The 26,115-nt window shown below is 48.5% G+C and overlaps 1 protein-coding gene across 2 annotated transcripts in view; it reads left to right on the forward strand.

Moving 5' to 3' along the window:
• RASGRF2 (Ras protein specific guanine nucleotide releasing factor 2) overlaps nt 1-26,115 on the forward strand; it is a 2,022,215-nt gene that overhangs the window by 809,820 nt on the left and 1,186,280 nt on the right. For both annotated transcript variants that reach the window (XM_085632406.1, XM_085632407.1), the window contains exons 6-7: nt 3,728-3,807; nt 6,034-6,227. In XM_085632406.1, coding sequence (XP_085488532.1) covers nt 3,728-3,807; nt 6,034-6,227 — 274 coding nt within the window. The remainder of the gene's footprint in view (nt 1-3,727; nt 3,808-6,033; nt 6,228-26,115) is intronic.

The following is a 26,115-nucleotide window of genomic DNA, read 5'->3' on the forward strand; positions in this document are numbered from 1 at the left end:
TTTAATGGAGGTAATCACCCAAATGTCAGTAGGAAGTGAGCTTCAGTGTTTGGGAGCACAGCTGAAAAAAGACTAAGGGGCCTATTAGGATATCTGGCGGATCGCCACTGCCAGCCGGCTGTGGCCACCACCGGCCCGGCGGTGGTAATCCGCCTGCCTAATATCCTTTTTCACTCCCCGCCATATTAGTATGGCGAGGGGCACCGCGGCGGACAGAAAGACCGACCGCCACTTTTCCACCGGTCGCATTGCCGGCAAGGTGGAAACGCAGCCAATATGGTGGCGGTGCCTTGCAGGCACCGCCATCCATATTAGCATGCCTGCGGTGACATGCCTTTCCATGGCGGAGACTCCGCCATGGAAAGGTATGCAGAGAATGCCTTTGGGGGCCTGTTGCGGGCCCTCGGGGGTAGGGGTAGATGCCTGCACTTGGGGGGTACCATGGCATTGGCATCCACAAGGTGGCAGGCATCGCCCAGTGCCTGTCACGTTGTGCATGTCAATGTACAACATGCATATTTTGCATTGCGGCGGCTGCTGCTGACAGCACAGCCCGCCGCAATGCAAAATGTGCTGGATGCGACCGCCAGGGTGACAGTTGCATCCTAATTGCCAAAGCACCTCTGGCGGTCGGTCCTGTTTACCGTTACGGTGTCCGCCCGCCATCGTATTGGGCCCCTAAGTGTCCACTTGTTATAGAAGAAAGGGGTTTCCTGGAAGACATTGTCTGAGCTGCATAGCTGACGAGCACCTCCAGAGATTTTCAGTTTTTTGGCAGGATAGTGGTTGTGGTTAGAGCGTAGGAGTTTGTCAACTAAGCATGCTCGTTTGAATGTAGGTCTGCAGTAAATGGGGGAATTAGCTCAAAGGAAAAAAACAGAGCTGGTTAACAACTGCTGTGCTTAACGTTTACACCTTTTTGTGTTTTTTACGGCTCCAGAAGTAGGGGCAATTAATTCCTGTAGCCACAGTGCTGCATAACACTAATCAATATCACCTGGAGGCGACAGGTGTCTCGCTGGGAGGGCCACTAAACCGAGGGAAAGGCCAAAGAGCAGAAACTGAAGAATCTCTCTTAAAAGTACCAGAGTCCTAAGGACAGGAAGCTATGTGCAAAGGTTACCAGAGGAAGAACCCTTCTGCCATACTTACCCAAGCATTTGCTGCGCGTGATACTGATGGTTTCAGCTCCTCATATAAGGGAAGAGGAGGAATGCGTATGTGTATGAGCCTGCACACGTATGGGGGAAGAGAAGAAGATAGTGACATGCAGTATGTTACTTATCATTGATGGATTGGGAAAAGGGCTTTTGCAACACCAGTGTACATGTCAAGAGGGATTGTGCGTAATAACATATGTCACTTTATCTTTCTAAAGCATAGAGAACGGGGAAAGGAGATATCCTGTGCTAAGTCTATAAATCAGGAAAAGTTTCAGAAATTTTGTTAGAAGAAAGATGTGACAAAAATGATATAATACTAAGTACAGAGGCAGAGCAACCAAAGAAACACAACAAACGTGAAGGTCTGATCTCGCCCTGTGAATCCCTGCTCTAGATATCCAGCACCGATCTCCTACTAGAAAGAGTGGACTGCGAGTAAGCAAGCTGCTGCCTGTGAGTTCCTGGAGCAACCGATGAACTGGTGAAAGTATCACTGGCACAACCACAGGAGCCCCACCTACAGCCATTGCCACAAGGAACACATGCACCAAAAGGAGCCAAGATCTATTGGCTGTGACCACTGCTTCACTTGAGCCAGAGCTTGCCAGTGGGCACCATCCGCACTTATTTTAGGAGACCGGGACAACTTATATTATTAAAGGTTACAAGTAACCAAAACTGGCACTTATGGTTTGGTTATTCTAAGTTAACCATTCAACATGCATAGGAAACTTCAAATATTGTAACCAAACTAGTTTAAATAGTTTTGTGGCTGGTTGTATTAAGTGCCCTGCAGTCACCTACGATCAAAGCACCATTTTCTTCATAATCTCTGAAGGTTTCTGGGCATTAATGACCCGCACCAGTGGTGGAAGTGGGCCATGCCAGTAGTGAAGCTAAGGGGAGGGCCTTCTACGAAAACAAACGTCCCTAATTTCTTATTAAAACATTATGAGTCAGATGTATTACCATTCCATTTTGCGAGTCGCTAATTGTGCTGTTTTGCGACTTGCAAAATGGAATGTACAACAGTGTCTCAGACACTGTTTGCGATTCCTAATGGGGTCTCAAAAGACTTGCCTCATCAATATTCATTAGGCAGGTCCTTAAAGGAAAGCAGGCTGCATTTTAAAAAAGAAAAATGAAATGTTTCTATTTCATTTTTGAAGAGCAGGCCGTGGTCCATGGGACAACTGCCTGCTCTTAAAAATATTTTCTCACATACCCACAAAGGCGATGGGGCCCCCTGGGAAACCCTTCCTGTTTGCGCGTGGCTCATCACCTACTTGAAGTACGTGGTAAACTGCTAGTGTTTTGCGACCGCAATTGCGGACGCAAAACAATGGTGCATTCAAGTGCGACTCACTATTAGGAAGGGACTCCCTTGACACGCACCTTCCAAATAGCGACTCGCAAACACAATTTAAATGGCCTTTGTACATACCACCACCCTTTTTTGCAGTCGCAAACAGACCGATTACCCATTTGCGACCGCAAAAAACGGTTGTACATCTGGCCCTAAGTGCTGGTTGTGCTATTCATTTTTTTCCTAGCAACCATGTAAAGTGTCTGCTAAGCTCCTGCATTTCAAAGTCTCTGGCTGTGGCTCTCTTTTACAATGGGGCGGAGGGAGAGGAGATGGAGGGCTGGAGATGGAGGGCTGGAGATGGAGGGCTGGAGATGGAGGGCTGGAGATGGAGGGCTGGAGATGGAGGCTGGAGATGGAGGGCTGGAGATGGAGGCTGGAGATGGAGGGCTGGAGATGGAGGGCTGGAGATGGAGGGCTGGAGATGGAGGGCTGGAGATGGTAACAAGTCCTTCAGGTTCAAGAAAAGCTGCGGAGAACAGCCGTTTCCAAGTGGCTCACCCTCGCTTTTATCAGCGTGGTAGAGCAGTGTCTCCTGGCCGAGCCTTGCCTCAAGGAGGTGTGGAGCCCTGGGCCTGCACAATCACTGTGGGCTGACGGTGTGGTGACATTAGTGTCAGCCTTGTCATGATTTGTGTTACTCTGTCATGGACTCTCTTGAGGACGATGATTTGGTATGAATATATGGCATCAAATGATACCATATTTTAACTAGTTTTAGTGGAATATTATGTATTGCTTTATTTTTTAAACTTGATTGTATTTTATGTACATTGAGTATAAATAATTACCAGCTTAAATCCTACAGCATTCTTTTATTTGTATTACATTGAGAAATTCGGCTATTGTCCAGTGACACGAAATCCATATTCCATGTGGTGTTTGTAAAAAAAAATCTATATATTAATTTGCTATCATGATGAGAGACATGTAGCGACATATGTATTGATGAAGCTTAACAATAGAGTCAGTGTGGCATTGTCTGTCGAATGCTAACTAGAAAACGGTTAATTGGCGATTTGTGGCAAAGTTCCACTACGATTTCACATTCACATTATTGTTCGACCCTCTTGCTTTTGCTAGTAGCTGTGTAATGGGCCTTTTGGTGTGCCCAATAGCAGAATATTTCTCTAGTTTAAATTTGTTTTATATTTTTAAGTAAGGAAGTAAATGATATTTTTTTACTTCTGTTTTCCAGTGAAACAATAATGTTCCTCCATGAAATATTTCACCAGGGATTGAAAGCAAGAATAGCCAATTGGCCCACGTTAATTTTAGGTAAGTAGTTGTGTGCTACGAGTCATAATGGTACGCTGGTATTGTGCTGGAAACGGACATTTCCTCGGCATTGTCGTTCATTTCTCCGTGCTTTTCCTGGAATCCTGGGACAAAAGGGGAATATTGCGACCTTGGCGCCTTTCCATTAGGTTAACCTATTTTCTCAAGTCACGTGTGACTACCATCTGTCAGGGTTTAGTAAATCCGGGGACAACGTGCGCGAAGCACCTTTCATCACAAAATACAATTACGTCAAAAACAAGGAACACACTTTTAAATCAAATTACATATTAAAAACGGGTCTTTAGGGGCTGAACGTGTGCACTGGAACGTGTGGTTTCTTTCAACGATGCTCTGCATTAATAAAAAAAAATGCGTCAGACACACGAGGCCCAGCACATCCTTATGCAGCGTGTTCTCTGTGCATACGATGTATATGTGTGCTTTATGCCTCAAATATGTCTTTGTGATGTAGTGCCTTGGACCTTCCATATTTCTCCCAGCGTGACAATTGGGATGTTTTTCCTAACTTTTGTTTTTACTTTTAGTTAAGTTTTGGCCATTAGTCTTTCAAAGAAAGAGGCAACGTAAAACATATTCCTCTGAGTATTGAAAATGGCCGTAAAGGTACGGTTTGCTCTGAGACTTTATGCTTGAACATTAGATTTTGTTGCATCTAAGAATCCTGAAGGCCTGACTTTTGTTTCGTATAAAAGAGTCTTGAACGTGTTCTTTTACACACGAAGTTAGACAATTGAATATTATTGACAACAAAATGATTTTCATTGTCCTACCCCGTTTTGCCCACGTTGCCACAGCCTCTGTCCCTGCTTCTGCTTGTGGAGTATGTTCCCTCCATAGTCGCGTCCTGCGTGTTACCTGCTGGTTCCATGACTTCCTACAGTCCATGTTCCATTTCTGTCTGCATGGCCGTGCTACACCTTTCATTCTATCACAGAGGCCCTCAGGCAAAGAGACAGTGCACTGCATGCTAAAAGGGAGTTCTCGCTCACTCACTTCCTCACGCTTGCTGCTTGAGCTGACCCTTAGATAAATGTTAACATCTCTCATAGCGGGCTGTATAGAGGCGAAGGCGCATAGGTTTGTTTTCCACCTCCCACCCTGCTGTGCGGGCAAACCGGACAGCCAATGCTGAAGCTCCCTCTGCCTGTGTCTAACACCAAACTTTGGGCCAGATGTACGACCTCGCAAATTGCGATTTTTTTTCGACTCACAATTTGCGAGGTGCTATTTTGGATGTACAACAGTGTGTATCACACTGTTTGCAATTCCCAATGGGGTTGCAAATTGAAAGGCTCATACATATTACTGAGCCTCTCGCAATTTGCGACCCCATTGGGAATGACAGGCCCTCCCAGGTATGCTGGGCTCAGCAGGCCACCATGTCTGGGACTACTTTGAAATAAAGCAGTGTTTTTTTAATGCAGCCCGTTTTCCTTGAAGGAAAACGGGATGCATTTAAAAAAGAAAAAAATGCAACATTTTCGTTTCATTTTTTAAGGGCAGGTAGTGGTCCCTGCTTATTTCTTGGAAATGATCCATTGCGGGCGATGTCATTGAGAAATGGCTACATTTTTTCATAATAAGCAAGAGCTTCATTTCCACCTAGACCTCCTAGATGGGCAACAAGTGGATTACCCGAGGTGCTGCAGAAAGAATTCAAACACGATGGTGCTATCTTTGGTATTAGGCCTAGGATTATTTTTCTACAGAATTGCATATTACTGGTAATTCTCTAAGACACACAGGCACATGCTGGCTCTTCTTTGTCCTTTGGTGCCCAAAGGTGTTTGCAGACCTACAAATACTTGCTGTCGACATATCACAAAAGGTTTGTTCTTTAGGTTGGTATTGTGTATGAGTAAGAAACACAACACACCATTGTGAGATTTTGCCATTTGTCTTTGTTTTCATAATGCGAGCTCATTATGCGCATACGGGGTCCTATAAGGGATAGAATGTTTAAGTGGCTGACACGTTTCACAATTTTTATTGCTAAATTAAGGGAATTCTCTGGCCTTAGAGGTGTCAAGCACCTTTGGCAATAGTATCGCTAAAGTATATGTATACAAATCTTTTAAAATGTGCATTTGTGTCAAATCTGTGAAAACCAATAACCGTGACCTACATGCATGAGTTTAATGTGATCAATTGATTATGATTCAGTGGAAGTGAATAACCAAGACACTTTGTTATTTACTCTAGCTGACTTGTTTGACATTCTGCTTCCAATGCTGAACATTTACCAAGAGTTTGTTCGTAATCACCAGTATAGTCTGCAAGTGCTGGCAAACTGTAAGCAAAACAGAGATTTTGACAAGCTCCTGAAGCAATATGAATCGAACCCCGCCTGCGAGGGAAGGATGCTGGAGACCTTTCTTACATACCCTATGTTTCAGGTACATTCAGCCTCTCTGTTAGCCTACAAGGGGCTCCTTATCTTAGAACAATTAACTAGTCCTTGGGTGAACACTTATGTGACATGAATGAATAGCAATAATAACCATTGTGTTAGGCTTTTGTGGTGCTGCAGTCTGCTTTCAAGCTCTTGGGAGATGTTGCCATGGCTATCCTGTACCGGTTCTGTATTCTGAGCACCCTAATTATGCAGTTATAAGAGAATGTGCCTATTATGTTCGATCTGTTTGAGAACAATATTGTACTAATGCTGTGACAAACACTCTTCTCTGCTATTTGACTGCATAGGAAACATTTTGCAGATTCTTTTACATACATATTTGCTGGTTACATGTACTGAAGAGTTTGGACCATGGAGTTTTCTGGTGTTTACTTATCTAAAAACTATTGTTGCGTTACAATAATTTGTAAAATGTGCACCAGTATAAGAGTTAAAGTGTCATTCAACCTTTCGAGGATTCCGTCGTAAATGATGGTCAGGTGTGAAGTAGTCAGATTAGAGGTTCATTTGTGATTCTTTTGCTGGAGCCAGTGTCTTTGTTGTGATCATTGACGTGTCAGTGAGCTACTGTTTGATGGATGGAGCTGTAAGTCTTTTCAATTGGATTGGGTGATCGGGGTCATGTGGCATGAGAACTGCTTAGTGTATACTATATCTGAAAGAAACACGTTAGTTAGATTCCTCACCTTAGAATATCCCCAGGCGTCAGGCTGGATCCGGAAAGATTTTTCGTCAGCAATACCCTTGCGCGTCGCTAGGCGTCGTCTGTGGCTCCGCGTCCGTCGTCGTGATCGCCAGGATGACGTCGTCGGAGTACTTAGATGCCGCCCTCGCGCGCTGACATCAGTTCTTCTTTTTTCCGCGCCAGACAGCGCCGATCCAGGAAGAGCACACCCTTTTAGTCATTTTTTGACTAAACTTTTTGGACTCTTTTGTTCTATTCTCGTCGACTCGACTCTGGTGCCGGTAGGATGCCTGGGTTTAAACCTTGTGACTCCTGTCACCGACTGATGTCGGTTACGGACCAGCACCGCCGGTGCCTTTACTGCCTTGGGGCCGACCACGATGCCGAGTCGTGCCTCGACTGCCGGGCCTTGACTTCGAAGGTTAGGCGGGAGCGGTCCCACAAGCTACTCAAGCTCCGGCAGTCGGCTCCGCACCGTTCACGGTCCCGGTCAAGGAGGAGTTCGAGTGACCGGTCGCAGAGCCGCAGCCATCACCACTCGTCCGGTTCCAAGTCTTCGGGTAAGTCGAAGCATAGTAAGAAGTCCAAGAGGCGAAATCGCTCTTCGGGCTCCCCTCGCCGGTCGCCCGACTCGGCTGAGGGTTCGGGTGGTACCACCCATGCGGCTCCGTCGGAGCCGTAGGGGTCACGTCCGTCCCCATACCCGCCGGTCCCTGGGACTGACGCGACTCCGGCGGAGATCAGTGCCTTCCTCTCGGCCATGAGAGGCCTGGCTCCGCCGTCGACGCCTGCCGGCGCACCTTCGGGCCCCACGGGCTCGACTGGGAGGCCTAGCGAGCCGGCAGCTCCAGCACCGGGGCCATTGTCGACTCCGGTCCCAGCGCCGCAGGTCCCCGCAGGATCCAGGCCTGGATCCCAGTCAGTGCCGGTCGACCTCACGACCCCTCCGCCGGCACCGACTCCGGTGCCACCCGCGGCGCCGCCTTCGGACAACGCCGTTCCCCGGTTCAGTCCTGGTTAGGGCCCGGCGTCCGAGCGGCGCCATCCGGTGCCGCAACCGACGCTGATGGGTGGCAATTTCATCTTCCGCCCGGCTCCAATCATTCCACCTGTTTACCAGGAATCGGATGACGGTGATGACTGGGAGGGGTCTGATGACCCCCTGGCCCGGCAGGGCCAGTCATCACAGGACTGGGCAGACGAGCTGGGGGATGCCAGTGGTCTTGACACCTCCCCTGACACTGGCTTCATCTCTCCTCCGACCGTGGCTTCGGAGGAAGGTGCTGCATTTTCTGTGGTGCTGCGCAAGGCGGCCGAAGCCCTGGGGCTAGAGCTACCTGCTGTGGCCGTGAGGACTAACCTCCTCACAGAAGTGCTCCAACCGTCAGCAAGCTCCTTGGAGTCTCTGCTGCAGTTTAATGAAGCACTAGTGGATGTTCTGAAGGGCACCTGGTCCAAGCCCTCCACAGTACCTCCTGTGGACCGGAACGTGGCCCGGTGCCACCGCCCTGCTCCGGGCGACCCCAGTTTTCTGTCCATGCAACCCACGCCCGAGAGCCTGGTTATCTACTTCCCAGACCTCCTTCCCGTCAGCTCCCCCGGATCGGGAATCCAAGAGACTAGAACAGTTTGGTAAGAAGCTGTTCTCCTCTCTTAGTTTGGGATTGCGTTCTATTAACACCGCTTGTCTCTTGGACCGTTACTTCCACTCCCTGTGGGATACGGTGGAGGACGTACTGCCCCAGTGTCCGGAGGAGGCCCGGACACAGCTTGCCCAGGCTCTTGCCGAGGGGTGGGATGCAGCGCGGCATGCAATCCGATGTGGACCGGACACTACGGACTCGCTGGGTAGGGCAATGTGTACCGCGGTGGCGCTTCGTCGCCACGCCTGGCTGCAGTCCACGAGTTTCTCTGGGGATGTCCAGAGCACCCTCATGGACATGCCCTTCGATGGCAGTCGCCTTTTTGGTGACAAAGCGGATAGTGCGCTGGAGCGCTTTAAGGACTCCCAGGCTACGGCCAAGCCCTTGGGCCACTCGGCCCCGTGCCCGCAAGCTTCCGCTTTTCGCCCCTTTCGTGGCCAAGGAAGGGGCGCCCCTCACGTCTGCCTAGCCACAGGCCGCAGAACCAACCTCCACACGGTCGCGGACGTGGAGGCGGTACAGGGGGACAACGTGCCGGTCCATCCACATCTACCCCGGCAGCATCCGCCTCAAAGCCCTCCTAGTCCGTGCTTTCAGGCCCATTCCACGCCAGTGGGAGGCAGAGTTCGCCATCACCTGCTCCACTGGCGTTCCATCACGTCGGACAGGTGGGTGCTGCAAATCGTCCAAAGGGGCTACTCCCTCCCCTTCGAGGTGACCCCTCCAGCCATGCCACCGCAGCACCACCGCATGTCAGGGGATCACTTGAATCTTCTACAGGAGGAAGTTACAGCCCTCTTGGCCAAGGGGGCCATCGAGCTCGTTCCTGGTCCAGAAGTAGGTTGTGGTTGTTATTCCCACTACTTTCTGGTTCCCAAGAAGGGCAAAGGGGGCCTACGCCCTATCTTGGACCTTAGGAGCGTCAACGCCTTCCACCGGAAGGAGAGGTTCAAGATGCTCACCTTAGCTCAGGTTCTGGCTGCCCTAGACCCTGGAGACTGGATGGTAGCATTGGACTTGCAGGACGCTTATTTCCACATCCCCGTCCTGCCGGCCCACCGGCGTTACCTGCGGTTCACGGTGGGCCAGGAGCATTTTCAGTTTACCGTGCTCCCCTTCGGCCTCACCAGTGCCCCTCGGGTGTTCACGAAAGTGATGGCGGTGGACGCAGCTCATCTGCGCAGATTAGGGGTTCCAGTCTTCCCCTAGCTCGACGACTGGTTGTTGAAGGCAGGCTCGCCCCAGGCAGTCGTCTCCCACCTCCAGACTACGGCTGACCTCCTGCATTTGCTGGGGTTCTCCATCAATGTGCCGAAGTCACATCTGAGTCCCTCCCAGAAGCTCCTCTTCATCGAAGCGGTTCTGGACTCGGCGCAGTTCCAGGCCTATCCTCCGGAACAGCGGGTCCAGGATATTCAGGCTCTGATTCCCATCTTCCGGCCTCTATCCCGGGTTTCGGTTAGGTTGGTGCTGCGGCTTCTGGGTCTGATGGCCTCCTGCATCCTGCTGGTACATCACGCCAGGTGGCGGATGCGGGCTCTGCAGTGGGATCTGAAGTTTCAGTGGGCCCAGCATTGGGGCAACCTGTCCGACCATGTCTTGATCTCCGAGGGTACTGCAAGACAGTTGCAGTGGTGGCTCACGGACCGCGATTGGGTCAGTGGCAGATCCCTCTCCCTACCCCAACCGGAGCATGTAGTGGTGACGGATGCGTCCCTCCTGGGATGGGGGGGCCACATGGGAGAGGCGGAGATCAGAGGACTCTGGTCTCCGGCGGAGTCTCGGCTCCACATCAACCTTTTGGAGCTGAGAGCGATCCGACTTGCACTGAAGGCATTCCTGCCCTCTGTCCGGGGAAGTGTAGTGCAGGTGTTCACGGACAACACCACCGCCATGTGGTATTGCAACAAACAGGGCGGGGTGGGGTTGTGGACCCTTTGTCAGGAGGCTCTGTGCCTCTGGACATGGCTGGAACATCAGGGCATCACCCTGGTGGTTCAACATCTGGCGGGCTCTCTAAACGCCATAGCAGACGAACTCAGCCACCGGTGCATAATGGATCACGAATTGCGTCTCAACTCGGACGTGGCACAAGGCCTCTTTCAGCAGTGGGGAGAGCCTTGGTTAGATCTATGCGCCACCGAAGAGAACGCGCAATGTCAGCAGTTCTGCGCATTGGAGTTTCCAAGGCGGCACTCGCTCAGGGACGCCTTTAGTCGTGAGTGGAGTTGCAGTCTGTTGTACGTCTTTCCGCCTATACCACTTCTGCCCAGAGTGCTGAAGAAGATCAGGCGCGACCGGGCCCAAGTCATCTTGGTGGCTCTGGATTGGGCACGAAGATACTGGTATCCCGAGCTACTCAGTCTGTCGATCGATTCCCCCGGTACGACTGCATCTTCGGGAGGACCTTCTGTCGCAGCAGCAGGGGACGGTCCTCCACCCAAACCTGTCCAGTCTCCACCTCCATGCGTGGAGATTGAGCGGCGACAGTTGATGCCATTTGACTTGCCTCCTGAAGTCTGTGATGTGATTCTGGCAGCCAGGCGTCCCTCCACAAAATCGGTATGCGCCTGCAGGTGGAACAAATTTGCGGCATGGTGCACAGCAAAGGCTGTGGATCCCCTTTCCGCCGCCCCTCTTTTTGAGGTTCTCCTCTTTCTTCTTTCCATGGCCCAGCAGGGCTCTGCTCTGGGCACTCTTAAAGGTTATCTTTCAGCGATCTCTGCTTTCTTACGGCTTCCTGATCAGCCTTCTCTTTTCAAATCCCCTGTTGTTTCCCGCTTCTTCAAGGGCATTACTCACATGTTTCCTCCTGTACCTTTCGGGATTTTAATCTGGTATTGACATATCTGATGTGCGCTCCCTTTGAGCCACTTCATAATTGTCCCCTTCGTCTATTGACGCTCAAAACTGCTTTCCTGGTTGCCATCACCTCTGCTAGGAGGGTGAGTGAACTCCAGGTTCTCTCTTCTAAGCCTCCTGTTCTTTCTGTCCATCCGGACAATGTTGTTCTCAGGACTCGTCCTTCCTTTCTCCCTAAGGTGGTCACTGCCTTTCACATCGGGCAGTCTGTTACGTTGCCCACCTTCTTTCCGCCTCCTTCGAAAGAGGAGGAGAGGCTCCACCGTCTGGACCCAAAACGGGTGCTGTCCTTTTACTTGGACCGCACCAAGCAGTTCCGGGTGGACGACCAACTCTTTGTTGGCTACGTGGGCGCTAAGAAGGGTCGTTTTGTGTATCAAAGCTTGTTACTCCTTAGCTAAAAAGGAACCTCCTGTAGGGCTGAGGGCCAATTCCACTCGGGCCACAGCGGGCCCAACTGCCCTGGGCCAGGGAGTCCCCTTGCAGGACATCTGTCAGGCAGCAACGTGGGCCTCGCTGCACACGTTTGCCAAACATTATTGCATGGACAGCCAAGTCCAGAGAGACGGCTTCTTTGGCCGTTCTGTTCTCCAGGACTTTCTGGTGTGATCTTGGTTCGCAGACCCACCCCCGGGGTTGGTATTGCTGGGGTATATATTCTAAGGTGAGGAATCTAACTAACGTGTTTCTTTAAGATGAACAAGTTACTTACCTTCGGTAACGATATATCTGTAAGAAACATTAGTTAGTTAGATTCCTCACCGACCCATCCATCCTCCCCGTTCTGCGAACCGATATCTAGGGTTGAGGTTATCCCTTTCAGGGCCATAGAATTTTTTGGCACCAGTGTCGGTCTCTTGCATGGCTCTGCGTTCCTGGTGCGGAAAGCTATGTATAAGAACTGATTTCAGCACGCAAGGGCGGCGTCTAAGTACTCCGACGACGTCATCCCGGCGATCACGACGCCGGCGACGGACGTGGAGCCGCAGATGACGCCTAGCGACGCGCAAGGGTATTGCTGACGAAAAATCTTTCCGGATCCAGCCTGACGCCTGGTGATATTCTAAGGTGAGGAATCTAACTAACTAATGTTTCTTACAGATATATTGTTACCGAAGGTAAGTAACTTGTTCGTCAATGTAACACATGGATGTACTTTGTGCATTCGGGGGGCACATTACAGCCCCTGTTGCATCTCACAGTGCTGCTGCGGCTCGCCACCCAACACTGAAGGTGCATTCTCTTGCGCCACCTTCCATTTCACATGCACTTTCCCACACCCACCCAACTCCCACCATGCATCTCCCACACTCAACACACACCCGAACTTCACTACGCCACCACTCTCCCTGTCCTGCATACTCCTCAACTCTCGCTCCCTCACTAAATACGCCACTGATATTTAGGATCTGCTACACGATCGCTCACCAAACTTGCTCTTCCTGACTAAAATATGTCTGACTCCCTCGTCTCCCTCCTTCATCGCCACGGCAACCCTCCCTGAACACAAGACCGGATAGGACAAAAAGACCCGGAGTTGGAATCCATCCAATATTCCACCGCCCAGACACTTGACCTTCAAACTCCTCCTCACCGCCAACTACACCCTGACAGGCACCCTCATCTACCGCCCTTCCGAACCATGTGCCAACTTTGGCTGCACCATTGTAGACTTCGTCGCCCCCCTGATCCTGAACTTTAGTGTCTTTAACCTCTTTGGCGACCTCAACTACCACCTGGAGGATCTCACGGATCCCAACACCACCAGCTTCCTAGAAGACCTGTCTATCCTCCGACTCAGAAGGCCCCACTGACACCGCCAACACCTACTGTCCCCCATCTTCACCAGTTTCAGCAACATCACAGTAGATAAGCCCCCACCAAGCATCTTGTCCAACCATATGTTCATCATCTTCTTCATACCTATCCCACACCACAAAAGAAATACCATCACCAAATTTTCAAGATAGGACTGGAACAAGATCGCAGAAGCATTGTGGTTTACCAAACTCCAACACCACCAGCCCCGGCTTAAAAACAACGTACCCAAATCCATATCCAACTTCAACACCTGGATCACTGCCTGTACAGACACCCTAGCTCCTCTCAAAGCCAGGAGAACCAGACTGTGAGCAAGCTGGTTCACAGAAGAGCTCAGGCTCACCAAGTGCTATTGCAAGCGTCTTGAACACAGATGGAGACAAAGTCAGAATGCACTGACAAGGGTACCTGCACATTTGCCCTCAGATGCTGCCATCAGCAAATCAGAGCCACTACATGATCTGCACTCACTGACCACATAAAAGGCAGTGCCAGGGAAATCTCTGCTATAATGAAAGACTTCAACTCTCCAACAGCAAGCTCCACCTGTGTAACCCCCTCTCACAACCTCTGCAACCAGCTGTACTTATTCATTAACAACAAGGTCATCAGCATCTATGAAAACATCGAACCCCAGCTGGACCCTTCCACCCTTCCTGCCCTCTTGCCCAACCCTACCAACACCCAGAGGCCCACCCTGAATACCTGGCTCACCATTACTACTCAAAAAGCCTTAAAAAACATGCAGTCCATACTCTTTGGAGCACCCTAAAACCCCTGCACTCACCACACCTTCATCAAAGTACTGGATGCCATCAGTGCAGTCCTCATCCCAATCCTGAATGACTCAATCATCACAGCCACCTACCCACTACCCAGACACCTAGAAATATGTCACAGTACACCCTGTCCTCAAAAAACCCTCAGCAGACCCAGCAATTCTAGCCAACTACCAACCTAGCTCCCTGTTACCCTACTCAGAAAAAGTCATGGGAAAGCTGAAAAACCTACGCCTAGCCACCCACCTCACTGACAACCACCTCCTCAACATCACTCAATCTGAATTCAGGGCCAATCACAGTACAGAGACTACTCTCATCACCACCACAGACGACATCCTGATGATCATTCACAGAGGTGACACTGTGGCCCTCATCCTACTGGCTCTTTCCACATCCTTCAACACCATCTCCCACCCAATCCTTATCCAACGACTGCACGAAGCTGGCATCCAAGGTCCCGCACTTTGGTGGATTTGCTCCTTCCTGACAGTTCACATCCAGTCAGCCAGCCTGGCCCCCTTTGCCTTGGATGCTGTCAACCTCATATGCAGAGTTCTGAAAGGATCTTCCCTCAGCCCCACTCTGTTCAATGCGTACATGACCCCACTCACCAGCATCATCTATGCCCACGGAATCAAGGCTAGCAACACCCAGCTCATACTCTCCCTCTCCGACAAGACTTCAAACACCCAGACTAATTTCTCCAGCTGTGTGGCCAAAGTCGCCAGATGGACGAGACCTGCCTCAAGCTCAACACATATAAGAAGGAAGTAGCGATATTTGGCAAAGATTTCTCAGTCTGGGACTCCACCCGGTGGTCTGCTGAACTCTGACCCACACCCTTTCAGGCAACTCATGCAAAGAACCTCTCAATAGTAATCAACAACCAACTCACCATGTTCAGCTAAGTAAACACATTCTCTGTCTCCTGCTTTCACATACTGCAGATTCTCAAGAAGTTCTTCAAATGACATACCTACTGACATTCACAGAACTGTCACTCAAGCCTTCATCATCAGCAAGTTGGTCTACTGCAACACACTCTACGTTGGAATCAACACTCAACTGACCAAAAGACTCCAGACCACACACAACTCAGTGGTCAGGCTCACCCTCAACCTCCCCCATGCAATCACATCACCCCACACATCAAACAACTCCACTGGTTCCCAATCCACAAATGAGCACTCTTCAGTCTCCTCATGCACACATACAAATCCTTAAAAAACATTGGCCCTGTGTACTTCAGCAACTGCATAAACTTCCACAAACATACTAGACTCATCTGCTCAGCTGGATTCCTACTCACTCACACCCCCTGCATTTACTGAATCAGACCTGGCAGTGTGGAGGAAATTAGAAAGCTGGAGATATGACCTTAGGTCATGAGGATAAGAGAATCTAGCCACTGAGTCCAGAGGTTCTTACAACAGGTGGACAGCCTAGCTTTCACTAAACAGAATCATCCCAGGATCAATTATTGAAGTCTACTCTCCAGACTTAGCAGTGGCAGGAGTTTTATCTATTGACTCATCTGCTCCAAGAAAGAGAGTACAGGCTTTCCTTCAATAAAATCGAAAAATAGAGTATTTGATAGATGACATAACCAATAGTAAGATTAAAAAATATCCATACACTATTCTATGTAGGGTTTTACATATAAAACAAACAATTATAGGTAAGGTAGCCCAGTTATTTTTTATGTTATTAAACTTCAATCAAAATAATCGAAGACCCCGAAAAAATTACAAATACATTTAAAACACTTTAAAAATTGTGTTTAATATGAATAAAAATTAAAAAAAATTAAAAGCAGTTTGTACATTTGTGAACATTCTTCATTAAACAACACATGTATAAACGTTTTATATACTCAAACAGATCCACCTTCACAGAGAGCACAGACACACACAGTTGAAGAACCATCAGCTGTAGAAGACCTTGATATTTCTGAATCTGACATCTTAGAAACGTCTCCTACCTCCAGAGAAGACAGTCATGAAGGCACAAAAACAATGTTGCCTGCTAATAATGAACCCATTGCATCTTCATTTGTCACATCTACTGTTGTCACAGAATCAACAATACAAAGTGCTACATTTAGATCTAGACAACAGTCGGTAGTCAGGCTAGACAAGCAGGTAGTGCATTACTAGACGACAAACCAGTAGGTACCCAAAAGTAATCTGAATTTAATTTGTTACACAAATTGATGCAAATATTACAAAAGGAACAAAATACAACCACTTGTAAACTCAGTTATAGAGTTCAGAAGATTCATAAAACAATGTTGGCCATGTTGGAGTCCAATAACATATTAAGGACTGGTATGTTTGATACTACTCTGGTGGTGGAGGAGCTATGTTAGGCAATAGCTGCAGTCACAGGTTAACAGGCGTAGACAAAGACATACAGATATGTAGCTATAGTCTTAAGGCTGGTCTGTAGAATGACTGGCATCTGCTGCTACAGTGTATGTACATCTAATATGCAGGATGCAAATCGTGCGTCAAAGTAGTGAAGTAGCCAGAACTCTAGCTGAAAGGACACAGTGCGAAGAGGAAATTCAAACAGCTAATGTGCCTAACAGATCGTATATTGCACATCAAGACACTGAAGAAGGAACTTGTGTTGGTAGTTTCTGTTGCATCCGAGCCTTACCTCAATAGAACAACTAGAAGTCAAAGGGTGCAGGTAGCGTCAACCCAGAATAATGGATTTGATCTTGTTAAGAACGAAAATGAATCCAAGTACTTTAAATTGTCCCTTCAAACAATGCATTTCCTTATTGTTGAATACCAGATCTCTTCTAATGTGAGAAAGCTTTTCTTTTGTAACAGGAGAATAACATTCTTGGGCACAATTCCTTTATTGATAATCATCTAACCCGCAGCCAAATGTAGCTGATTCTGCACTCACTAAAGGACCTACCAGTGACTGGTAGGAACTAGAGCACTTGAATGTCTGTAACTGAACCCCACATAAAATGGGTTTTCTATAATTTTCAACGACTCTGAGCTCTAATACAGCATTTTTGCAGAACAGTTTACTATTTCCAGGGTTCCCACCACAAGAGTTTAACCGACCCAACCACAGGGTGGTATACAAGTTATGGGGCAGCCGGTAGCTCACCAAGTCCCACAGTATTCCAGTTCACAGTCTATACACTTTTGGCTTAATTTATGCATTTTAAAATCCTCAAATGTCCTATCCCTAATCAGGCAAATTGTACACAGTGCATAGAGGTTGCACGTATGAAGTTATAAAGGCATGCCTAAATCACATTTTTGGGAAACTTCATGCCTGTTATATGTAAGTTAGGATGATTTGCGATCATGAGTGTGAATTATGACCACTTTAAGCCATAACGTTTGACTTCTAAGTGTAATTTATGGCCACATCTAAGAATAACCTTTGAATATTATAATTTGCAGTTTAGTTTGTGAACTGTACCCTATGCTAATTCACCCCATCAAAACAATTTTATGGGGCAGTTCCCCACAATCAAGAGGGGTAATTCACTAGAAATACAATCATTGTTAAATAGAGAATTCCTAGATGCTCAGGGAGACAGCTATATTGAATATATTTTAATATGTTATGGACATGTAATACATGGATCATGACATTGCATGGGTTATAGGATCTCCATGATAAATATCCTAACAATCAAGTCGAAGAGTTATTAGTCAAAGGAGTATAAAACGTAGGCACTGTAAACAAACCTGGAGAGATAAGCTATTTACCAAGTCATTGTCTTCCATAAGATTTGACTTGTATTGTCATAGAAAACATGCAAGAACTACTGGCAAAACAAATTCGAAAAATGGGGTCTGTGATAGTGGGACAGTGAGAGAGAGGGAGAGAGAGATGTCCAACATTTGTAGAACAATAAAAACCTCACTAACCTACACGTATTTACAGAAATTCCACTAGGCTTTTGAACGCTTATTCAGAGTTTGGTAGTTGTGCCAGCCTAGCAAACACAAGGAGATGATGGACGGAGCGCTGACACTTTTTTGACACTCAACCACAGTCAGAGATCTGGGTTGAATCCCTCATAGTTCTTTAGCTCACTTCGCCACCTCAGTTCAGACCCAGCTATATGCAAATCAGTCTTGACCCTGTGCCTCATGAGAACAGTCCAGCCCGAACTGCCAAGCCGGGTCTTCCCCGAACCGGAAACAAACATCCTGGGACCGGTTTCGGGGTAACACCCCTCATCAACCAGGCTAGCTTGAATCCAGAAACTAAGTGAGCAAGGGACCCACGTCTGGGCATACCCTGCCAACTTAGGGAGAACAAAGTGAACAGAAGGAGTTGACGAAGGAGATGATGGATGAAGTGCTGAAACTTTTCAGACACTCACCCCCAGTCACAGATCTGGGTTGAATCCATCATCGTTCTTTAGCTCACTTCGCCAGCTCAGGTCAGACCCAGCTATATGCAAATCAGTCTTGACCCTGTGCCTCATGAGAACAGTCCAGCCCGAACTGCCAAGCCAGGTCTTCCCTGAACCGGAAACAAGCATCCTGGGACCATTTCACCCTTAATCAGCCAGGCTAGCTTTAATCCAGTGGCAAAGTGAGCAAGGGACCAAGCGTCTGGGCATACCCTGCCAACTACCAAGTCAACGGAGGGCTGTCAGCTGCTCTTCTGATGGAAAACCCCACACAAAACGTGGAGATGCATATAAGAACACAGACATTTGTGTGCCTTCCTCTGAGGTACCTCAGCTCTGCTCAAATTATTGAAGCTTTGCCGACTTGGTGCCATGTTTTATGTGCCCACTCTGCTTTTTGTTTTTCAAAAACAAACTGCCAAAGCAGTCCTGAAAGAGAAAATGTATGTCAGAATATTCTCCATAAATAGGGAGGACGGTCTGAAGTACACTGGCTGATGGCCCAAAGATGGGCGGGCTGTTGTTCCAAGGTTTCTGCTATCAGAGCCGTTGGAGGGTCCACCATAAAAAGCATGACACTTCTCCTAGCTCTAACGTGAGGGTGGAAACTGAGAGTTTGAATGATGGGACATCCCCTGCGTTTCGGCTGATTCCCTGTATCCTCCAAACACTAATTAGGACCCTTGGTCATTCAATTAAGTAGCCAATTATTTATAATGATAATGAAATCCAAGTTAAAGAAATGACCCAAATTGTTTATTCATATTTCTTTCTGTGAATCATGTGAATTCAACTCATGTGCAAGAAGTATTTCAGAAATGTAACGTCTCGGAGGGGGCGAGGAAATCAAGCAAAGAAACGTCTATTTATTTAGTTTGAGATTGTGCCATTTAGAGTATTCATTCATTGGATATATTTTACTGTCTTTTACATGCCAATGGCCCCGATTCAGGCAGTAGATTCCCTATTTTTGAAGCAGAATATTGCATTTTTTTTGCTGTCTCCCACCTGAAATTGCTTCTGCCTCAATAGAAGTATATGGGGGAAATACATTTTCCCAATTATTATTTTTTTAATCTCCCAGTTTGCTCTCCTAAAATGTTGGCATGTATGTTAATGGTAGATCCAAGGATTCTTTGAAGATAGGATTCTTATCATTTAATGGGATTCATGAAGCCAAATAAATGGGATGCAAGAGTTCTATAACCATTTCAAAAACAATCCTGCCACCGTCATCACTGCCATAGTAGTCTCAGGATCTATTACCATATTCTCCTCTCCTTCCAAAACTGTCTCCACCACCTCTGGAATATCTACGTCCTCCGCCTCCAAATCCTCCTCTATATCCACCACCATCATCTCAGCCTCCACCCGAGAACTTGCCGGCCAGATCAACCTTAATCTTCCATCTATCAAGGGTCTCCCCATTCATGGCCTGCAGGGCATCCTTCGCGCATTGTCCTGTTTTTTTGAACATGACAAAGCAGAAGAAACGAGACCTCTGTATTTCCCTGTCCTTGATCACAACCAAGTTCAGATACTTGCCCGTACTGCGAGAAGGCCTGCTCTCTGCTGTGCTCATTGGCATTGAAGCTTAGGCCTCCCACACACAGCTTCGGGTCATCACCCATTGAGAGCTTGGAATGAAGCAACACACCACACAAGAACAGGAGCCGAGGCTGCAAATAGAGTTCTTATCAATAGTCTGTTGAATTACTTTTTTCCCATTTCTTTAAGCCAAAGGCTTCATGAGCTAAAAGTGTAATTAAAAATGAATATGGGTACCTTTGGTATTCAAGGGGACCATTATCTATCTCCATCCTTATCATGTCTCTGTCCAAGTTGTCCTGTTTCTGCTGTGTTTGAGTAACAGTGTATTTTGATTGTTGTTTCAATATAAAGTTAGACATACAACCAGTTATACAACCAGTTATTAGATCCACGGTTGATATGCGTTGTGTTCCAGATTGAGTTTTAGATCTTTGTTTAAACATTGTGTGGTCTCCATAGTGGCACATATCATGCCAAACCTGCATTTGTGATGCCATGTTACCGGGGGCCAAGCCTCGCATTTCTGTAAAAGGTTTAAGCGGGCTGTCCCATTGTGGAAATTTAGCTTGCAAACTGAACATTATCTGCGCCATCTTGCCTCTCCCCAGCGCCACGCACAGCGAATGCACGGCCGCCATTTTAGGCACCTCACTCTCTCCCCGCTCATTCTCGATCACCAGCGCTTCCCCCTGGCGCTGCGAACATCCCCCGCGCGCCGGCCACCCCCGCTCTCTCATACACGGGCCATAAACCCTCTCCTTCAGCGCGACCCTGCTACGGAACCACATCCGACCGACATCCCATACATGGTCATGCCGCTCCTTTGATAACCCCCTTCCTCTGCGCCCCATTGTCCGAACTGGTCCCAGGCCATCACCTAGCCCTGCGGATGCAGTTTATTGCCCCTACTGTAAGGGAAACACCCCACATCAAAGGGATTATAGTGGATCAAAGCCCCTACCCCCTGAGACCCGGCCGGTCGCACACACCCCCGGGAATTGGCGGAATTCCCTGCTGCGCGATAGCCATCTCCCACTGCGGGTAAGGTGGGAACCTCTACTGTAACTATGTGTGGGATCGGATCTGAGCCGGGGCTTCAGGGGATGTTCTCTCATGCATCAAGAGAATCTCAAGAATGTACTATGTGTAATAAAGCAATAAACCGGTGTATAAGAGACCAGGTCTCAGAGATGCGGTTAGAGCACCTCGTGACGATACCTTGCTGTCTGATCTGATGTGTTCTGCTCCGACGGAATAAAACTTTGTTTCCTGCCTTCCAGTCTCCGGCGCCTGCCTCTTTCATTGGTAAATTATCGAGTGGTATGAGAGGCGATTACCGCCGGGCAAATACTTGAAAGGTTATCGACTGAAACTGCCGCTACCATTTAACAATTGGCGTCCCAAACGTGGGGCCCATCAGCGACACGTGGATCCAGTGGGAGAGGTCCCGACGACAGAGTGAACGACTGCAACGATCGGGAGAGCTCCTGCCCAATAGACCCTCGTCTGGCAGCCGATCATCCGAACTTCACTGGTTCCGAGCAGACCTCTCTCGAGTGATCTACGGTCCTGACTGGGAACCATCAGGAGTGCCGCGGCAAATACGGAGAGTAGAGGACGATCGGGCGCTGGAGGCGGAAGACGAGAAACTGTCCACGCGTTCCGGGTAAGGTCGTGATACACGACAAATTGCGAAATAATTGATTGATTGTCCGAAGCTTTTGAATACTAGTATTGCTCATTGATTGTGCTCATTGATTGTTCTCTTTGAGATATTCGCTGTCTACAAACGGGGAGGAGTAGAAATACTCTCTCTCTCTCCCTTTGCAGATAGTGAAGGGTAGGTAACGCAGACTTTTGTCCCCGTTGAAACCCGTCGTGCCTATCTTTATCTCCCCACTGATTGATTGTCCGAACATTGATTGTTTTGAAGAATAGTGCTCTTTGAGATATTCTCTGTTTGCAAATAACGTAGAATAGAAATATTCTGTCTAGTCTTTGCAAATAGTGAAGGGTAGGTAATGCTGACTTTTGTCCCCGTTGAAACCCGTCATGCCTATCTTTATCTCCCATTGATTGATTGATTGATTGATTGTCCGAACACTAGTTGTTCGATATTGGTTCTTTGGAGGTATTCTCTGCTTACAAATAACGAAGAATAGAGATATTCTGTCTAGTCTTTGCAAGCAGTGAAAAGATAGGTAGTGCTGACTTTTGTCCCCGTTGAAACCCGTCATGCCTATCTTCTCCCCACTGATTGGTAGTTGGTTCTGCCCGGACCGCTTATTAGAGGTGAACCATCCGGCTCCACTGGAGGGCACCCCTAATAAGGACATGTTCACTAAATATGGACTAGTCGCCGTAGCTTATACCAAGCTATGGCATAAATATACAAAGAAGGACCCCGAGAGTCAGTGGCCACTGATGGGATCCTTCGACGACCATAAGATAGAAGTGCTAGAAATAGCCCTGCGTAGCAATAAGACAACGCCTACTATGCTTGACAGTATTGGCATGTGGCGCAAAGAAGCAACGCAACGGAAAAAGAGGGAAGAAGTAAAAGCAGAAAAGGAATTACGAAAGGCAGCTCACCTTGCCGCTAGAAAGTTAGAAGAAGAAATAAAGGAGAGAAGGGAAACTAAACTAAGACAGGAGCCCGAAACATCAGGCCAGTACGCTGTTAGGACCCCTTCTTTGCTCTACCCTGAGTTGTCCTCCAAGCAGCGAACGAATGACGAATTGCTGTTAGGTCCCCCGATCATTTACATGCCCCCTCCATATGCACCCTCCCAGTTAGTGGTGCAACACCCACAACCCCCGAACACGAGCGAAAGCAGTACAGGGGCCTCGGTCCTCACGGCCTCCGCGCCGGCCGAGCCTCCTGTGCTGAACACAACGTCGGCAATAACGCTAGATGACCATGAGATGGGAAAGAAAGATTCCACCAGAATGAATCGATTAACGAAGGATGAACGAGCAGGAATTGATAAGATAGTAGGGACACTGGTGGAGCGAAAAGAAAGTGAGGAGTATATAACAGACGTGTATAACTCGTATGCCGACAGCCGCAGACGACACTTTGTCGTACGGCTCTGTTATCACGCCCTGAATGCATATGAGGATAGATACCACGATAAAGGTCCCGAAGGCTTAGCGGCCCTATATAGGAAGGTAGACATCGGAGAAGAAAGAGAGGGCGACGTGACGAACCTCTTTACTCGTACACTCGAGGTCTACCGACACCTTAAAGAACATAGGCAGACCACCAAAGCAGAAACCCCCATAGCGACTAAGCCCCAGGAAGGAAGGGCTGATGCCATGATGCCCATCAAAGAAGCTGCCCCCTACTGGGTCCCCCCACGAGGTCAGGGAACACATGACGACATCAACCACCAAGATGTGAAGGGGAGGGTTGTATATAACTGGGTCTACCAGCCGTGGGACCGGCAAGATATTTTGACCTTTAGAAAAACTCTACCCGACTTGAGAAAGAACCGACTGCCTTCTACACTGAACTGGGTACAGCCTTAGGTTCTACGATTATGACTTTAGCAGATATCGACTTGTTCTTTGGGCTATGTCTGCCGGCTGATGTGTGCAAACAAATCCGGAAAGTTGACCACGCTGAGCCGTTCGGATATACCTGGGTACAACTCGATACCATAGATAAGCAGCGAGAACCAGGACAGAAACCCCCGAAAGCCATATTAGAGCTCCCAGACAAGATTGTACTAAAGCTGAAGACTCTAATCCCAGAAAGAAAGGTAGACTGGTCGATAGTGACGGCTTGCCGCCAGAAACCCCAGGAGGATGTGTCTGAATACTTCTCCCGATTCGAGACTGTGTTTTCCGATTACAGTGGCCAAGACATGACCACCGCAACCGGACATCACCTCTTTGTCCAGAATTATGTGAAGGGTCTGTCACAAGAAGTTTCCCAGAAACTACAGACCAGCGAGAGTAGTTGGGCAGCCTCCAAACCCGCAGCAATTCTCCAGATGGCCCAATACTACGAAAATCAGAAAAACGAGAACGATAGGGCGTCAGAGAAGAAGAAAAAGGAACTGAAGGAGAGGGTAATGATAGCGCAGTTGCAAGGGGTGGCCATAGGAAGGGAACCCCCGAAAGAGAATTACCAACCAACCGCCCCTAGAAAGCTACCCCCTAGAGACCATACACCTGCACCCTACAACGGACGGAGAGACTTAGATGGGAACCAATGTGCGTTCTGTAGAGGGTTCGGACACTGGAAATCCCAGTGCCCGGTCCTTCTGGAACTAAACAAAAATAGGGATCCCAGAGACACAGCATATGACCCCAGAAACAGAGGACAGGGACGAGGGCACACGAACGACGCAACCAACGTCAGGCCAGGCAAACCAAACACCTTTGATCGCCCCCGACAAAACCAGTGTCAGCAGTCCGACTACGAAAGCACCCATGACTTCGCATAGGACCGCCAGGGGCAAGGGAGGGATCCAGTCGAACTCCGTGTTGACCAGCAAGGTCCTTACGTCACTGCTAAGGTCTTGGGCACAAAATCTCCATTCCTGGTAGACACTGGGGCGACACGTAGTGCGTTATCCAAACGACTGATCCCTAGGGCACCCTTGTCTGGCTCACATGTAACCTCAATAGGCTTCGATGGAACGCCCTCCACTAACCCCTTATCAGCACCAATCTCCTTTGACTTAGAAGATAACACCACTGACACGACCTTTCTGCTCTCCTCCAACACCCCCGATGCTATTATGGGACTTGATTTGCTAAAACATTTTCGAGCTACCATCAGATGCTCCCCAGACGGAGTTCGAGTCATCCTACACGATAACCCAGATCTGTCCAGACCCTGTCACACACGGCGTATGCTCTCTATAACCGATGCTGACATGTCCCTACTCGATACATTACCTTCACATCTATGGGCTAAAACCGACTCAGATGTAGGGCGCATGGTGATTGACCCAGTACACATAACCGTCCGACCAGACGCAGTGCTCCCAAAGCTTCCACAGTATCGGATATCACCCGAAGGCGAGAAGGCATTGGTGGAAATCATCGAGTCCCTAGTCGAGGCAGGAGTGGTAGAAGAAGTAGTCAGTAATGTTTGCAACAGCCCTATCCTACCCATTGTAAAGAAGCAAGGCGAGGGAGATAAGAAAGCCTACCGTTTCATTGTTGATTTGCGAGAGGTTAACAAAGTAGTCATACCCCAGTACCCCGTGGTCTCAGACATCACCACCATCCTCACCCTGATTCCATCCACTGCCACCACCTTTACTGTTATTGATCTCAAAAACGCATTCTTCTCCATCCCCATCCACCCAGACAGCCGTTACCTCTTTGGCTTCACCCTAAAAGCCCGTTCATACAGATTCTGTAGGGCACCCCAAGGCTACACTGAGAGTCCCAGCATTTATAGCCAAGCCCTCAAGAGACAGCTAGATGCAGTCCAACTACCCGATGGAGTGGTGTTGATACAGTACGTCGATGACATTCTTTTGGCGGCCGACACCACTCCACTTGCCGTCACAGCCACCATTCACCTCCTCCGCTTCCTTGCGGAGAACGGTCACAAGGTCTCCAGAAAGAAATTGCAATTCTGCCAGCCCCAAGTAACGTATCTAGGCCACCTACTATCCAAAGACGGGAGGAAACTTACCCCTGACCGAATTCAGACCATCCTAGAAACCCCTGTTCCCAAAACTCAGAAGCAAGTGCGGTCCCTAGTAGGCCTCACCTCCTTTTGTCGACAGTGGTTGCCAAACTTCAGTCTTATCGTAAAACCTCTGCTTTCCCTGCTGGCTAAAGATGTCCCCTTCCCCCTCCCCTGGACACCCGAATGTCAATCCTCCTTCAAAGAATTACGAGACGCCCTCTGTTCGGCCCCAGTCCTAGGAACCCCAGACTACACTAAACCTTTCTCCCTCTACACCCACGAAAGGGAGGGATGTGCGTTGTCTGTCCTAACCCAGTCCATAGGCCCTAAACAACGCCCTTGTGCCTACTTCTCTGCCACTCTTGACCCTGTAGCCAGAGCTTTGCCCGCATGCCTTCGAGAGCCGCGGCGGCTATCTCTATCCGGCAAAGCGAGGGGATCGTACTCTCAAACCCCCTCACGG

Source organism: Triturus cristatus, chromosome 2_1 (genome assembly GCF_964204655.1).
Source record: "Triturus cristatus chromosome 2_1, aTriCri1.1, whole genome shotgun sequence".
Classification (NCBI taxonomy): Eukaryota; Metazoa; Chordata; class Amphibia; order Caudata; family Salamandridae; genus Triturus; species Triturus cristatus.